Below are 15,796 nucleotides of genomic sequence, written 5' to 3' on the forward strand. Positions count from 1 at the left end.
ACAATTTCAGGAAGCATCATTGACTAGCTCGTGAATGCACGCGTACCACGTGGTCCAATCATATTTTACTAGCAACTGAGGGTGTTTTGTACTCGAAAAGTAAATCTTAAACCCTCGAATTATTATTCTTGGTTATTTCTGTATTTAACTTTGTGTGTATCAGTATTGGCACACTTCATCAATATTTTGTATGGCTTTTTTTTTAAAAAAAATAAAAATCTCATAGAAAAATAATAGTAAATGAGAAAAATCCCTAAATAAAAATAAATGACACAAAATGTTGTTTTTTTGGTATAATTTGTTATTTAATATTTTGAATATTAGTTATAATAATTTGAACTTCATCAATGTGATCCTATCAAAATCTATTAAGCTAATGTACCAGCCATTAATAAAAATTAGAATGAAAATAAATGGGCCAACACCTAATTTTATTTTTACCATTCTTATGGGTTTTATGTCCTTTTTAAAATGGCTTAGATAATAAGTTTCATTTTAGAGACAGATATTAAAATCTTATAAATTTTTTTTATTAGAGGATAAATGATAATTTTTTGAATGAATAACCAAAATGACAAGTTTTTCTTTAAAATAAATCAATATTAAGATTTAATTTTTTTATAAATAATCAAATCATTAAGTCTCATATTTTTAGAAATTAAAGTAAAGTTTTTTTATCAGATAATGAGAAAAAAATGAACTAAATAAAATTAGAGTAATTAAGGGCAATAAAAAAGATAATTTCAAAACAACAAATAGTAAAGGTAATCTTTTTGTAAGAAATGATGCATTAAGGGTAATGTTGTTCTTCTCTTAGGCATAATAACTATTCTCTTATTTGAATCTTTGAAATCAATACTAATTTTTAGGATTCTTAATTCTTCTTTTTAATTACTAGATGATGACTTCTAATTTTCTTCAATATGTATCTTTCCATTTCAATTTAGAGGGAGTGGGGGGTGGCAGACATCGACTGAGATGTGACAAATCTAATAAATTACTCATATTATAACTTGACCTATTATTATATCTTTACTTTCATTTATTTATTAAGATGTGAAAAACTCATAATTTTATTGATTTAATTTTTTTAGATAGATTTGCATGCTAAGGTTTGTTTGGGATTCAAGAGAAATTGAATTTTATTGTCATTTGATGAAGCTAAGTTTGATTTTCTTAAAAAAAAAAAACTTAGGTATGTTAAAATTGAAGAAATTATGATTATTTTATATTTTATTTTTATTGTAAAATTGGAAATTTTAGGGAAATTAAAAATTTTTGGAATTGATAAAATCAATATTATTCTATATAGGTTATCATGGGATAATTGTTATTGGAATTATCGAAATTCATCCAAAAGATTGTAGATGTAAGATTATATTAAAGGGCAGATGGTTTTATTAATTTCATACTTTCTAAATTGAAGAATATTAGTACATATAAAATTAGATGTCCATGTATGAAGTGTAAGAATAAAAAGTTTCAATATAAAGATTTTAGGATGATGCATCTACTTAAAAAAATATTTGTTGAGGAATACTTCTATTGGTATTCAAATGAAAAACCCTATGTTTCTCATAAAACCATGTTAGAAAAGATGGTTGGTTTAACTTCTAGTTTTAACTACATGTATGAGTTTGTAGATGATAATAATAATTCTTATAAAAATATAATGATAGATGCAATGTGAATAAATTATACTTATTCAAGTGAAAGTTCACGTAACATCCGTTTAGATGAAGAATCAAATGTAGATGCAATTAGGTTTTTCGACTTTTTAAAATATTATGATGAACCATATTAGAAAAGATGATTAGCTCAACTTCTAGTTCTAACAATGTATATAAGTTTGTGGATAATAATAGTAATCCTTATAAGAGTATGATGATGAATGCATGATAAAGGTTTGTGAATGAATCATGGTTATTCATGTAAAGATGTATGTAATAGCTCTTTAGATGATGAATCAAATGTAAATGCTTCTAGAACTTTTAACATATTCTAATGAACCATTATGAGATGGGTGTGTACTCACAATAAATTGTCAGTCATTGCATCAGTCTTTACCTTCATGTCATATTATAAGTTTAGCATGATAACATTATTAAATGAGCTAAAAGCATGTTACTTAAAGAGAATATAAACTGAAAAAGAACTTTTATTATGTAAAATCCATAATGAAACCTCTTATTATAGGATATTGAAAAACTTATTTGAGTTTATAATGATCATGTTGTTAATTTAGGTGTTGATCATGAAATGATAATCAATACACATGATAAAGATTAAGGCTCATTTATTTCATACAGTAGAGGTTTTTCAAGCAATTCATATTTTGGTAAAAATATTGTAGAATAGAAGACCAACCATTTAATGTAAGTTATACTATTCAAATTATTTATTTTGATTAGATTACTATAAGATTTATATTAAATAAAAATAACTGACCTTGTGTGAATTTGTTTTGCAAGTTCACAAATACTAAAGTTGGGCATTTTATTTTGAGGAACTATTATTTCAGTGGATTCAACTTTAAGATAATCTTCAATGAATGATTTTGGTAGATGTTTGGCAGAAATATTTAAGGTAAGAATATATATATATATATATATATATATATATATTATCATTTGTAATATATTTTATGTTATGTATGAAATTATGATATTGTTATGGAATTATTATAAATGCTTAAAGATCATATTATGTAATTTTTAAGTGGATAAAAATTAAATTGATAGAGAATACCTCTAAGGCTACCTTTGTTGTAATGGATGGTTGTGTTATGTGGTATTAATTGCATGCAAAAGTTAGCAAGATGAAATTTTAGGTAAGGTCTATATAGGATAAACTCATTTAAGTTAGCAGGAAGCTTCACTAGAACTTCATTAAAAATGATTAACTCATTTAAATTAATTTCACATTCATATTTATGAACTTATGTTTGAAAATAATTTTGAGTGTTATGATGTACGAGAAAGGTCAAATAATTATGTATGAATTGACAAGCAAAAAAAATTTTATTAGAAAAGGAAAAATAAAGGGGTGATCAAGAAAACAAGGGAAAAACATAGTGCAATTAGATAAGTATCAAACAATTAACATTTTTTTATATTATAATCTTAAATTTCCAAATCTCATTGATTCATACTTAAAAGTGTATTTTTATCAAGGTTTTATATCATCATTTTGCACTTGAAGTATCAATAACTCCTTAACTAAAGCATGTTTTATAGTAATATATCTAATAATATAAGATACCTTTAATTTATGATAAATGTTCATTTTAAATGCAGGCCTATCACATAAATAAAAGAATTGATTAATGAATTTAAGAACTGAAATTGAAAGGATAAATAGATGGTCAAACTTAGAAAAGAGATGTCGGTGCAATCCAAACTAGAATACTGTTCGGTAATTGGGTCATATCTAGAGCTATAAATCTCATATTTAGGTCTACTTTATATGGATGGAAAGGTAAGACATTGGCCTACAACTTTCATATGGAGCCCCAGATCTAAAAAGGCTATTTTTAAGTCCAAATTGTTGCAACAATAAAAAGCCTAAATCTGTCCTCCAGCCCGAACATTGTTCAGTATTTTGGCCATATCTGGAGTTGTAGAAGTTGAAATGAGCTAAATTCTTTACACAAGAAAGCTGAGATAATTTCCTACAACTTTCATGTTTTTGAGTGGCTCCAATTTTGACGTTAGCAATGACGTGTTGGGCAGACAAGAGAAGATAAGGATTGTCACTAAGTCAAGAGTTGGCCACCCACTCATCAATTAGTCATCAAATCAATAGTTTCTAATTTTGGCCTATAAAAGGAGGAATTTGCCATGCATTTAGGCATCTTGGTTTCCAGATCAAGAACATGCTCTTGCTTTCTCTCTTTGTATTTTTTGTAATATTTATGCTTTGCTTTTATTAATATCAAGTTTATGCCTTTCATTTTCTTTCATTTACTTAGTTAACTTTTATCTTATTTATGTTCTTATTTTGTTTATTTATTTTTCTTTCTTTTATTATGTCTAACTAAGTTGCTTATGTCAAGGTGAAAAGGTTACACTAATGGTGTAAGAATAAGTATAGTGTAAACTTAATATGGACTTCAATGTTTGATACTAACATGTTTTATATTTGTTATCTTGTTCACTCTTTAATACTTTGCTTGTTAAATGACTAATCTTGATTTATGTTGTATAACACTTGGTACAACAAATGCTTGGCACTTTCATAGCCCATACTGTATGGTATAACCAACACCTGAGCTATGAAAGGAACTTGATTTGTTGTTAACATAAGTTATAATCATGAATGCTTGACGAGATTTACAAGTATTAGCATTAATTGAATAAGATGACTAATGTAATCATGTTAACAATATATAATCTGATTGGAACCTCCTTTGTGTGTGGTTTCCAATTCAATAATAAGAGTTTATACTATACTTGTTTGATAGGAACTTGATTTGTTGTTAACATAAGTTATAATCATGAATGCTTGACAAAATTTACAAGTATTAGCATTAATCGAATAAGATGACTAATGTAATCATGTTAACAATTTATAATCTGATTGAAACGTCCTTTGTGTGTGGTTTCCAATTGAACAATAAGAGTTTATACTATACTTGTTTGACATACCATTAGTGGAACCTCTAACCTTGACATTTGTTATTATTATTGTTTAATCGTTACATTAATATTTCATCTCAAAGTTTTCATCTTCTTCATCTTATTCTCTTTCTTTTTCTTTATTATTATTATTATTACTATTATTATTAGTATTACTACTACTACTACTACTACTATTATTATTATTTATTATTGTTATTGTTATTGTTGTTGTTGTTGTTATTATTATTGTTATTGTATTATTGTTATTTATAATTTGTACAATTAACCTTTCTGTGGTTCGATCGCGGTCTTGCTGGGTTATTTATTACTTCGACACTCCTGCACTTGGGAGAAGATATCAATCTTTTAGTCGTGTCACTCATGAATATTTAACAATTTTTTTCGTAGTTTACTTGATTTGTTGTATGATTTGTATAAATATGCAAAAATCTGAGGCAACACTGATGATTTTGAGGTATGGAAAAAGTATAAACCAAGTCATGCCACTGAGGATAATTAAGTAAAGTTTTGAGACTTTTTTTGCATCAAAAGAATTTAAAAAGTGATTACCATCCGGTTAGTAGAATTAAAACAAAGAAACATATAGTTCAATGAACAAGCACACTAGTGGATTGTTTCGATTTGTCAACAATGCAAATCTTCTAGAAAATTTTTAAATTATTTTTTCTTTAATTTTTAATTGACTTCTTATTTGTTAGAATTTTTACAAGTTTTTTGTTTGTAGGAAAAACATCTTCGATGGGAGCCTACTTCAATATAGTTATATGAGAAAATTCATATAAGAAAGACAGATAGGGGTGTCAGAACCTATTTTTGAATTAATCCTCAAATTCAGCCTTTTATCAAAATATAGATAAAAAATAAAACAAAAATAGCAAAAAGACTGGTATTTTTGCAAAAGCAAGTTTAGAGAATTTCCTATGTAGAAAAACATCAAGTCACAATTTTAGATGGAATCGATAATCTAATTGTACTCTATTTTTACCAAAACTAAAGATCAAATTAAATTATTATCAAATAAACTTTTATAAAAATTAAGCTTAGGGACATAATTAAATTATTATTAGGCCAATTTAATTTAATCATGAGCCAAATTAAAGTTTAATTATATTTGAAAATTAATTTGGGTACAATTAAAGGATTTAATTAGGTGCAATAACTTAATTATATTTTAAATGAGTCAAAATAATTTTATTACAGGCTTAATTGGTGAAAAATTAAGTTTGAGAGCTCAATTTAGACTTAATTGAGAATATTATAATTTTAGGAAACCAAATTTAATTTTTACCAAGTCAATTGATTGAAATCAGAGATAAAATCACAAGAAAATTAAAATTTTTGGATCAATTGAAGGTTAAATTGAAAAAAATTCACAACCAATGACCATTTTGAAAAAGACACAAAACTTTAGGGGCTTAATTGATTAAAATCAGGGGTGAAATTGAAAAAAATTAAAAATTTAATAATTAATTGAAGGTCAAACTGATAAATCCAAAATCATGGATCAAAATGAAAAAGGCTTTAAAATTCGAGGTTGGAATTGAGAATGAACAAGGGTAAAATTGAAAGTTTAAAGCCAATGAAGGAGTGACATTGATAGAAATCAGAAGTTGAAGAACTAAAATGAATTTTGCCAAAATGATGCCATTTTGGGGTTTACTGTTCATCTTCTTCTTTATATTTTTGCCAGAAAAGCTAGCCAAGAGCTGAGTGACAACTTATACAAAAATAATCATCTAACATTTGACTAGATCCTAGTGTGATCCATTTTGGTTAATTGACGCCATAATGGTTATGGCATCGCCCCAAAGTGATCAACTCGATTACCTTTTTTTCTACAACAAATCTGACAGCCTATAATAACTATTTTGAGTTAACAGTTGGGATCATTTCTAGTCGAATCAAAAGCCAAGATTTGGCATTAGTGAAGATGAAACATTCCTCTTTTATTTCCTATAAATAGGAGTGGATTTCATGGCTTGAAAAATGAGAAAATTGATTCCAAAGTTGACAAAAAAATTAGCCTTCTTTTTATTTTTGCTGCCAGTGTGATCTTCTATCTCTGCCCTCTCTCTCCATCAACCACCAACACTCTCATTACCAGGTTTTCCTCCCCCATATCCACCACAAACAAATGAAAGGCCACCTCTTATCAAGAATAGCCACCACTTACAAATGGTTGGCCACCTCTCGTAAGGAGTCATCATCACAAGTTTCACTCTCTCCTTTGTAAATCTTCCTTCCACAACTGACGCTGACCACCATGTCTTCCACCAACATCTCCTGAGCCATCAGTCAAATCTCCTTATCACAACCATGACCCTCATGCAAGGCAATCTTTTCCTCTCTTCTTCTTCTTCATTATCTTTTTTTTCTTCTTCTTCTTCATGCTCACCACATATAGAATTCATTTTTGCATGCAACAGCTAATTAATTAATGTGATCACTGGATTGGTCCAACGATCATGTGGCCTATGAATTAGACTCATGTCAACCTAGCCTAGATAGCTAGGCTAGGTCTTGCCTAGCCTAAAAAAAGAGAGCCAGGTATGTTGGGATGCTAATTGGTCCAACCAAACTCGGATAGACCAGGCACAACCCATATATTTAATAATAATATAATATTATATATTATAAATAGAAAATAAATTTCAAAAGTACTTTCAAAAAAAATATTTGTTAATTTCTTGCATGTTTTTTCAATAATTTTGCATAATATTGGATTATATATTGACACTATAAGATATAAATCCGACATTAAAATACTCGATTTTTTCTAAAATTTTTCTTAATTTTTTTAAAAAAATTCCAAAAAAATCTTAATTTTCAAATTAATTTTCTCTTAAAAAAAAAACATTATATTTAGTTTTTGCTGATAGAATAGGGGATACAATACTTCATCGGTAATATATATATTGATGAAATGGTTGACTCAAGCTGGTCAATGCATATTTTCTTTTGGCACCATTATTCTGCTAGCATTACAAGCATGTAGACTTTTCTTTGGTGGCGGAGAAGATCAAGTGAATGCTACAATGGTTGTATGAAGACTTTTCTTTCCTATTCGGTAGTGTATTCAAGCATCAATGTTCGAGCTAAAAAACTGTGGATCTTATGCCGTGGTTTCTATGTCCCCTGAATTTTTAAGGGAAGCCCTAATTTCAAAGAAGTCAACGGTTTTTAGCTGGGAAAAAAGTCGACAGATTGCTACACTGAATTCTGAAAACTAGCCAATTTTTTTTTTTACTGCAAAGTATAGAAAATATTTTTTTTTAAAAAAACGACTTCCATGAGACAACAAGGGTACAAAGTAGAAAATGATTGCATATTACGCACAAAAATAAGCTTGAGCTACTGTAAATCAAAGAAACAATGGCCACACTATTAGGCTTCGTTGAGAATTCAAAACCATCAATTAATATTAAATTCCTCCATATAACTTAAGCAAGCATTAAACCTTTATTTAAAACTAAAATATCAACAAGAGAAGAATAAACAATTGACATTGTATCCCATAGATCTAGATCTTGGATCAAGATTTATACACACACACTCAAAAATGAATGGCAAAAAAGTCCAAGTTGTTGTCAACGACAGGCATTGATGATGGCTAGGCGAATGCTTTTTTAAAAAATAAATAAATAAATAAACAAAGATTTTACGTTTTGTCTAGAGGGGAGTAATTTATTTTTCAAATACTTTCAGGAGATGTCGTGGCCTTACATGATCGTTTAGTCAGAGAAAAAGGGCGAAACTTTCACTATACATAAAGATGGTAACGTAACGAAGCAGAAGACGGCTTTGAAAATAGCAGGTAAATAGGCTACTGCCCTAGCCTGTGGAAGCGGCCTGAAACAATCAAGAAATTTCTAAATGGGCTCCTCCCTTAGCCTGTGGAAGCTGGCTTGAAACAATCAAGAAATTTCTGAAAAGCCTCCCTCTTTGAGCTGTCTCTTAACGATCAGTCGCCTGATTAGTGGTTAATAAATGCCGCGTACTTGCATCCTAATCACCTGGATATGTCTTTAGACTGCTCAGGCTCTTCAGGCTTCTACGGTAGGTATAAATAGCCTCTTTCTTAGAAACTTAACTGCCTTTATCAGTTGATGGTTTATAATCAGCACCCACATGGATATTGCAGGCAAAGTCAAAATAGATCAAGTACGAAAAAAACTTCTTTAAAATCAGAATTTCAAGAGCTTCTTGATAGCGCCTAACATGGCACGTGTATGTGTTGTGATCATGTCCTATAAAAATAAAAATGCTGTCGATCTCACAAGCTAGTTGATGAGGTTCATCCTGTGATCCTGATGAAAAATCACTATTTTAGCACGGAGGGTCAAATTCTCAGAGGAAAACATAACCCCTGCTTATGCTACAGATGGAAATTTACAGAAAACATAAAAATTCTGACTTTTAATTGCTAAACTTAGTTTCTATTTGAAAAACAATCTCGTGGTTGGAATTAAGTAAAATGACAGGAAGAGAAATATTCTTGTTCATGACATCCTTTTTCTCAAACACTTGGCCAAATTGTTAGTCTTCCATTCTCATCAATAACAAGTATGGGACATGGCAACTGCGAAGTTGCAGTAGCTCTTCTTCTGTTTCTATCATGTTCCTGTCCAGATTATGGTGATGCGGGAGATACCATAACTACTTCTCAACCAATCAAAGATCCAGAAGCTATAGTCTCTGCCGGCAATAGGTTCAAACTGGGATTTTTCAGCCCAGTTAATTCAACATATCGATATGTAGGAATATGGTATAGTAATATATCAGTAGCAACTCCAGTACTATGGGTGGCCAACAGAAACAACCCAATCAACGATTCTTCTGGGATGATGACAATATCTGAAGATGGAAATCTTGTGGTTTTGAATGGTCAGGTAGAGGTTCTGTGGTCATCAAATGTTTCAAATGTGTTCAATCAATCAACTGCACAGCTTACTGATGATGGAAACCTTGTCTTGAAAGCCGGACCGAGTGGAAACCTTTTATGGAAAAGTTTCCTGCATCCTACAGATACTTGCTCATCAAAGATGAGACTTAGTGCTAACGCAAGAACAGGGAACAAGACACTGCTAACGTCCTGGAGAAGCTCATCTGATCCTTCTGTTGGAAACTTCTCTGCTGGTATCAATGCATTAGGAATTCCTGAGTTCTTCATCTGGTACAATGGTCATCCATTTTGGCGTAGTGGTCCATGGGGTGGCCAGAACTTTATTGGAATACCAGGAATGTCTACTTCTGTCTATCTATTTGGATTTACTCTTCAAAATGAAGGAGATGGCACCTTCACTCTGAGTTCAATTCACGACCCAGCTTACCGTTTAACATATGTTTTGACTCCTCGTGGAAGACTTACAGAACAATACTGGGATTATAGGAAGGGAGGTTGGGAGTATACCTGGGAAGCTCCATCAACACAGTGTGATATTTATGGCAAGTGCGGGCCATTTGGAAGCTGCGATGCACATAATTCACCTATCTGCAAATGTTTAAAAGGGTTTGTTGCAAAAAATCAAGATGAATGGAACAAAGGAATCTGGACTAGCGGTTGTGTTAGGATGACATCGTTGCAGTGTGATAGAATACAGAATGGTAGTGAAGTGGGAAAAGAAGATGGGTTTAAGAAGCTGGAGATGATGAAGGTGCCAACCTTTGCGGATTACCGGCCATATCCGTCCTCCGAACAAGAATGCAAAGATGAGTGCTTGAGGAATTGTTCCTGTGTCGCTTATTCATATTATAACGGTTTTGGCTGTATGGCATGGACAGGAAACTTGATTGATATACAGAAGTTCTCTGAAGGAGGGACAGATCTCAACATTCGCCTGGCGTATACAGAACTTGGTAATTGTTATAATATTTTCTCATTTTCATTCACTAGTGTTTCGTTTTTCAGGTGTGCATAAAAAAAGTTCTGTAACTGTATGAGGAAACATTGATAAGTTTTTCATATTTCCATTACATTTTGCAAAATAACCATCAGTACAATTTTTTGGTTGCAGATAACAAGGGAAACATAAAAATAATCATCAGTTTATCAGTGATTGTAGGAGCCATAGCCTTCTTCATCTGTGTGTTTTTTTCTTGGAAATGGATGGCTACACATGGAGGTAACATGCTACGTCTTATTAGCTTACTGGACTTCTAAACTTTAAAATTTTTACTAGTAAAGAAAAACAAAATTCTCAAATAATAACGATACTTCCACTTGAATTCAGAAAGGAAGTTGATAAGTGAGGAGACCTTATCTTTCAAAAAAAGAGAAGCACAAGAAACAGTTTTTGAAGGAAACTGGCCCGAAAACGTCAAGGAAGTTAACCTTGCACCGCTCTTTAAATTAAAAGTTCTTGAAACTGCTACAAACAACTTTGACATATCCAAGAAGCTTGGGCAGGGCGGCTTTGGTGCAGTATACAGGGTAACTCTTCTCAGCTAAAGGTTCTTTACAGTTATTTAAGGCAAATAGGTATTTATCCGTTTGAATAACATTGTAGGGAAAATTGCCAGAGGGACAGGAAATAGGGAAAATTGCCAGATGGACAGGAAATAGCTGTGAAAAGACTCTCTAGAACATCTGGTCAAGGGCTTGAAGAGCTCATGAATGAAGTTGTGGTGATTTCAAAACTCCAACACAGGAATCTTGTGAGACTTCTTGGTTGCTGTGTTGAAGGAGAAGAGATGATGTTGGTTTATGAGTACCTGCCGAATAAAAGCTTGGATGCATTTCTCTTTGGTTAGAGCTACTGCCCTCTTTTGTTTAGGTACTCCTTTTCTTGACTCATTTTCATTTGCCCTTGTTTTCTCATGATTTTTTCTGCATACAATCTGCTTAGATTCACTCAGGAAAGGACAACTACATTGGGAAAGACGCTTCGACATTATTAGCGGCATTTGTCGAGGTCTTCTTTACCTTCACAGAGATTCTAGACTAAGAATTATTCATAGAGATCTGAAGCCAAGTAACATCTTATTGGACCATGAGCTGAATCCCAAAATTTCAGACTTCGGAATGGCCAGGATTTTTTGTGGCAATGAAGATCAAGTGAATACTACCAGGGTCGTTGGAACCTAGTAAGTATAATTTATTTTTTCTTGTTTTCTTTTTTCCATTTTCACTCCTATTACCGTTTTGCTATTTTGAGCTCAGAAATCTGTGATCCTCATGCAGTGGCTATATGTCCCCTGAATATTTAATGAAAGGAAGATTTTCAGAGAAATCAGATGTATTTAGCTTTGGAGTTTTGTTGCTGGAGATCGTAAGCGGAAGAAGGAACTCTAGTTTTTATGACAATGAGCATTCTTTGAGTCTTATAGGATTTGTATGTCTGTCCGCCTCCCTGCCTGAGATATATCTGCAAAGCTCCATTCAATTTCTGATACTATTAAACTTGCAAACTCTTACTAGGATGGATTTTTATATTTTCAGGCTTGGAAACTGTGGAATGAAGGTGGCATTACAGCTTTGGTCGACCCTGCAATATCAGATCCTTGTTTTCAGGTGGAGATATTCCGATGCATACATATTGGTCTGTTGTGCGTGCAAGAATTGGCAAAAGACAGACCGGGAGTGTCTACAATCACTTCCATGCTAAATAGTGAAATTGTGGATCTTCCTCCTCCAAAGAAACCAGCATTTGTTGAAAGGCAGAGTTCCTTGGATACAGAGTCCATTGCACAGGACCAAAAGATAAATTCCATTAACAATGTGACGATTTCTGATCTTAATGGCCGATAGAGTTCAGAACAAGTTTATTTTTCTATTAGATATTAATGTAGTTTATCATTGTAGAACATTACATTGCTGGGTATGACTTTTCTATTAGATGGTCAGTTCTACGGTCGAACATATCAGAGGAAAACTCAGAATGCCCGAAATGTTCGAAATGATGGCTTCTGTACCTCCTTTAAGAAATGAGGTGTTTTCATTTAGCAATTAAAAAAAAAACACCCTAAATGAAGCTCACTTGAAAACAGTAATGTCTAAAGATTTCTGACTTTGAAGTACTAAACAGTTGTTTTAAAAACAATTTATCAACAATATAAACAATTGATATGTTATTTTGATAATAGTTATATAATTATTGAATTTCAAAATATATGAAATAAAGTTTTTTTTACATTTTAGATTTGTAATCTTAAAGTTTTAAAGTTTGAGAAACCTAATTTGATTTAATTATTGATAGCAGTAGTTAATAGAATATTATAAGTAAATTTATTTTTAAAAATTTAAATTTACCATAAGAACCATATCTTAAATCACATAAAATTAGGTGAATTAAGATAATAGAATAAATGAGATAATCCAATGCAATCATATAAAGTTTACTATTGTGCACTGTGATGTAGATGCTAGACTATATTGTGTGATTGAAAGGAAAACCTCAACTCAAAACTACTAAAATAAAGAAAAAACATATCCTTACTATAATTAATTTAGAACATGAGATTCAAGGAGATATGTTGAAGGCTGGATAAATTGTTGGATGGATATATCTTATAATAGATGATTAGCATCATATAAACTTCAAGTCTAGAGCTAACCTTCCAAATCTCATTTAGAAAAAGATAAATTATCTACTTTTATTTGTTATTTTGTGATTTTTTAATTATTAATTTGATATAGAATGCTGAGTTATAACAATATTAGTCTATATGTAAATAGTTGAATATAATATTTATTATAATTTGGGGTGATTTATTTATTTATTACTAGCATGCGTGATTGACCATCATATATATTTATTATAATATTATACCTAGTAGATATTTTTTTGCTTGGACGTGTAGTACAAACACATTTTCTTTTCTCTTTTATTTTTATATTTGATTTTCTGACTCGTAGAACACTAATAGAGAAATATAATTTAAACTATGTTTATATATGTTATTGGTATGTTTAGTTATACCCTTATTATGTATGGACCTTATTTTAATCTAATTTTTTATCCCTTATTTCTGTATGTATTAAAAAAAACATAAAAAATATATTTTTTCAGTAAATTTAGTCATTTCATTATTTTTATTTAATTTTTATGTATTAAAAAACATTGAAAATCATTAGAAAAACAAAAAAATGCAAAAAAAAAAATATATATATAGTTGAGGATGAAATTGAACAAATAATCAAGAATCTAAAACAGAAATTGAGTTTGAGAATTTCTTAGGTGGTTTTAATTGAAGATTAAATTGAAAAAATAACTTAAATTGATTTAATTTGAATAAGATTGAAAGAAATGGAAAGTGAAATGATGAGTTTAAAATAAATGATTAAGTTAGGAATCAATTAAGGATTTAATTGAAAAAAAAATTAAAATTATAAGTTAAATTTGTTAAAACTGTATAATTCTGAACATGTATTTGCAACAAGAAGTTAAAATTTAAAGGTTCAAATTGATTCAATTAGCAATATAATTGAAAAGAAAAATGTAATTTCTTTGAAATTACAGGAATTTGAAAAAAATCAAAGACTAAATTAAAAAAAAAAGGCTAAATTGAAAATGATCAATTTAAAGATTAATTTGAAGAAATCAAAGATTTAAAGCCCTCATTCAACGAAATTCATGAAATTTAAAAGTCAATAACTGTAAGGAAAAGGAGAAAATATTCGAGAGACCGGTTGAACTTCGTTTCAGTACTTTTTGTTTACAATTAGTTCAATCCAGCCCAATTTAGTCCAATAATTTTATCAAATAATTCGATTTAGTCCCCAATTAATTCATGAGGCAACCTTCCCCATCCACTTCAACCTTTCCCTCAGAAACCCTCATCCTCCACAGCAGCCTGCGTCGCTTCACACAGGCCCTTTTCCACACAACCTGTAACCGGCCCAAGAAAAACCCACCAAATTCAACCCATTCCAGCCTTCATCTTCTTCTCCGGACCATCTTCCACCCCCTTACCATACCAGCCACCATCTCTGACAGTCACCGTCGATCGACCACCATTCTCTACTGGCTTCCTACATGCCCAATCTCCACCTCTTCATGGTGTTTCTCTCACCACAGACTCGGCCACAATAATAGCAAAGTCTGGAGTCCACTCTCGGTCACCACTAACGACAACAACCTCTCTGCCCCACCAGCAGCAACTCCTCCACGGCCAGATATTCTCGGCGACCATCACATCGCCCTCTCAGTTTCGCCCATAACCCCAGCCAGGAGGAGACACCCAAGAGAAACTGGAAGAACGTGGGCTACAAACTGATTTCGTGTCTTTAGTTTTTGCAGGTATACATCAAAGGGAGTGTGGGTACACACACACAAACAAGTTCAGGAAGCTTTAATTGACTAGCGCGTGAATGCACGTGTAGCACGTGGTCCAATCATATTTTACTAGCAACTTTTGGTGTTTTATATTTATACTCGAAAAGTCAATCTTAAACCCTCGAATTATGATTCTTGTTATTTCTGTATTTAACTTTGTGTATAATCAGTATTGGCACACTTCATTAATATTTTGTATGGCTTTTTTTTTTGAATAAAAAACTCATAAAAAAATAATTGTAAATGAGAAAAAGCCCCAAATAATAATAAATAATTCAAAATATTGTTTTTTTTGTATTACTTGTTATTTAATATTTTAAGCATTAGTTATAATAATCTGAACTCCTCAATGTAATCCCATCAAAATCTGTTGAGGTAGTGTAACAGCTGCTTCATTTATTTTAAGGGTTTATTATGGAGTGTGGTTGGGTTTGATTTTTAAAGTAGTTTTTAATTTTAAAATATATTAAAATAATTTTTTTATTTTAAAAAAATATTTTTAAGATTAACATATCAAAATAATCTAAAATATAAAAAATTAATTTTTAACTAATTTTTTTAAAAACATGGATTGACACACATTAATGCTTTTCTAAAAAATTACAATTACAATAAATAATCAAAACCCAATCTTATTTTTACTATCTTTGTGGATTCCATGCTTATTTTAAAAATGACTGAGATGACAAGTTTTATATTGTTATTAAAATCTTATAAAAAAAATATAATTTTTTATAGAATAAATATCAATTTGTTAGATATTTTACAACTTCTATTTTTTTAAGAAATAATATCTTTCATGCGAGCCTATTTAGATAAAGTTAAACGAGGGAACCTCGTATAACAAATGTGAATAGATAGAAATGAGTAAAGAAATTTGTA

At 30.7% G+C, this 15,796-nt stretch overlaps 1 protein-coding gene across 1 annotated transcript in view; it reads left to right on the forward strand.

The window, feature by feature from the left end:
* Nucleotides 1–9,110: 9,110 nt before the first annotated feature.
* The window catches only part of LOC105113604 (uncharacterized), a 56,907-nt gene continuing 50,221 nt past the window's right edge, over nt 9,111–15,796 (forward strand). The window contains 1 exon segment of the mRNA XM_011009842.1: nt 9,111–10,496. Coding sequence (XP_011008144.1) covers nt 9,206–10,496 — 1,291 coding nt within the window. The 5' untranslated portion in view covers nt 9,111–9,205.

This window comes from Populus euphratica, unplaced genomic scaffold (assembly GCF_000495115.2).
Source record: "Populus euphratica unplaced genomic scaffold, PopEup_1.0 scaffold441.1, whole genome shotgun sequence".
Taxonomy (NCBI): Eukaryota; Viridiplantae; Streptophyta; class Magnoliopsida; order Malpighiales; family Salicaceae; genus Populus; species Populus euphratica.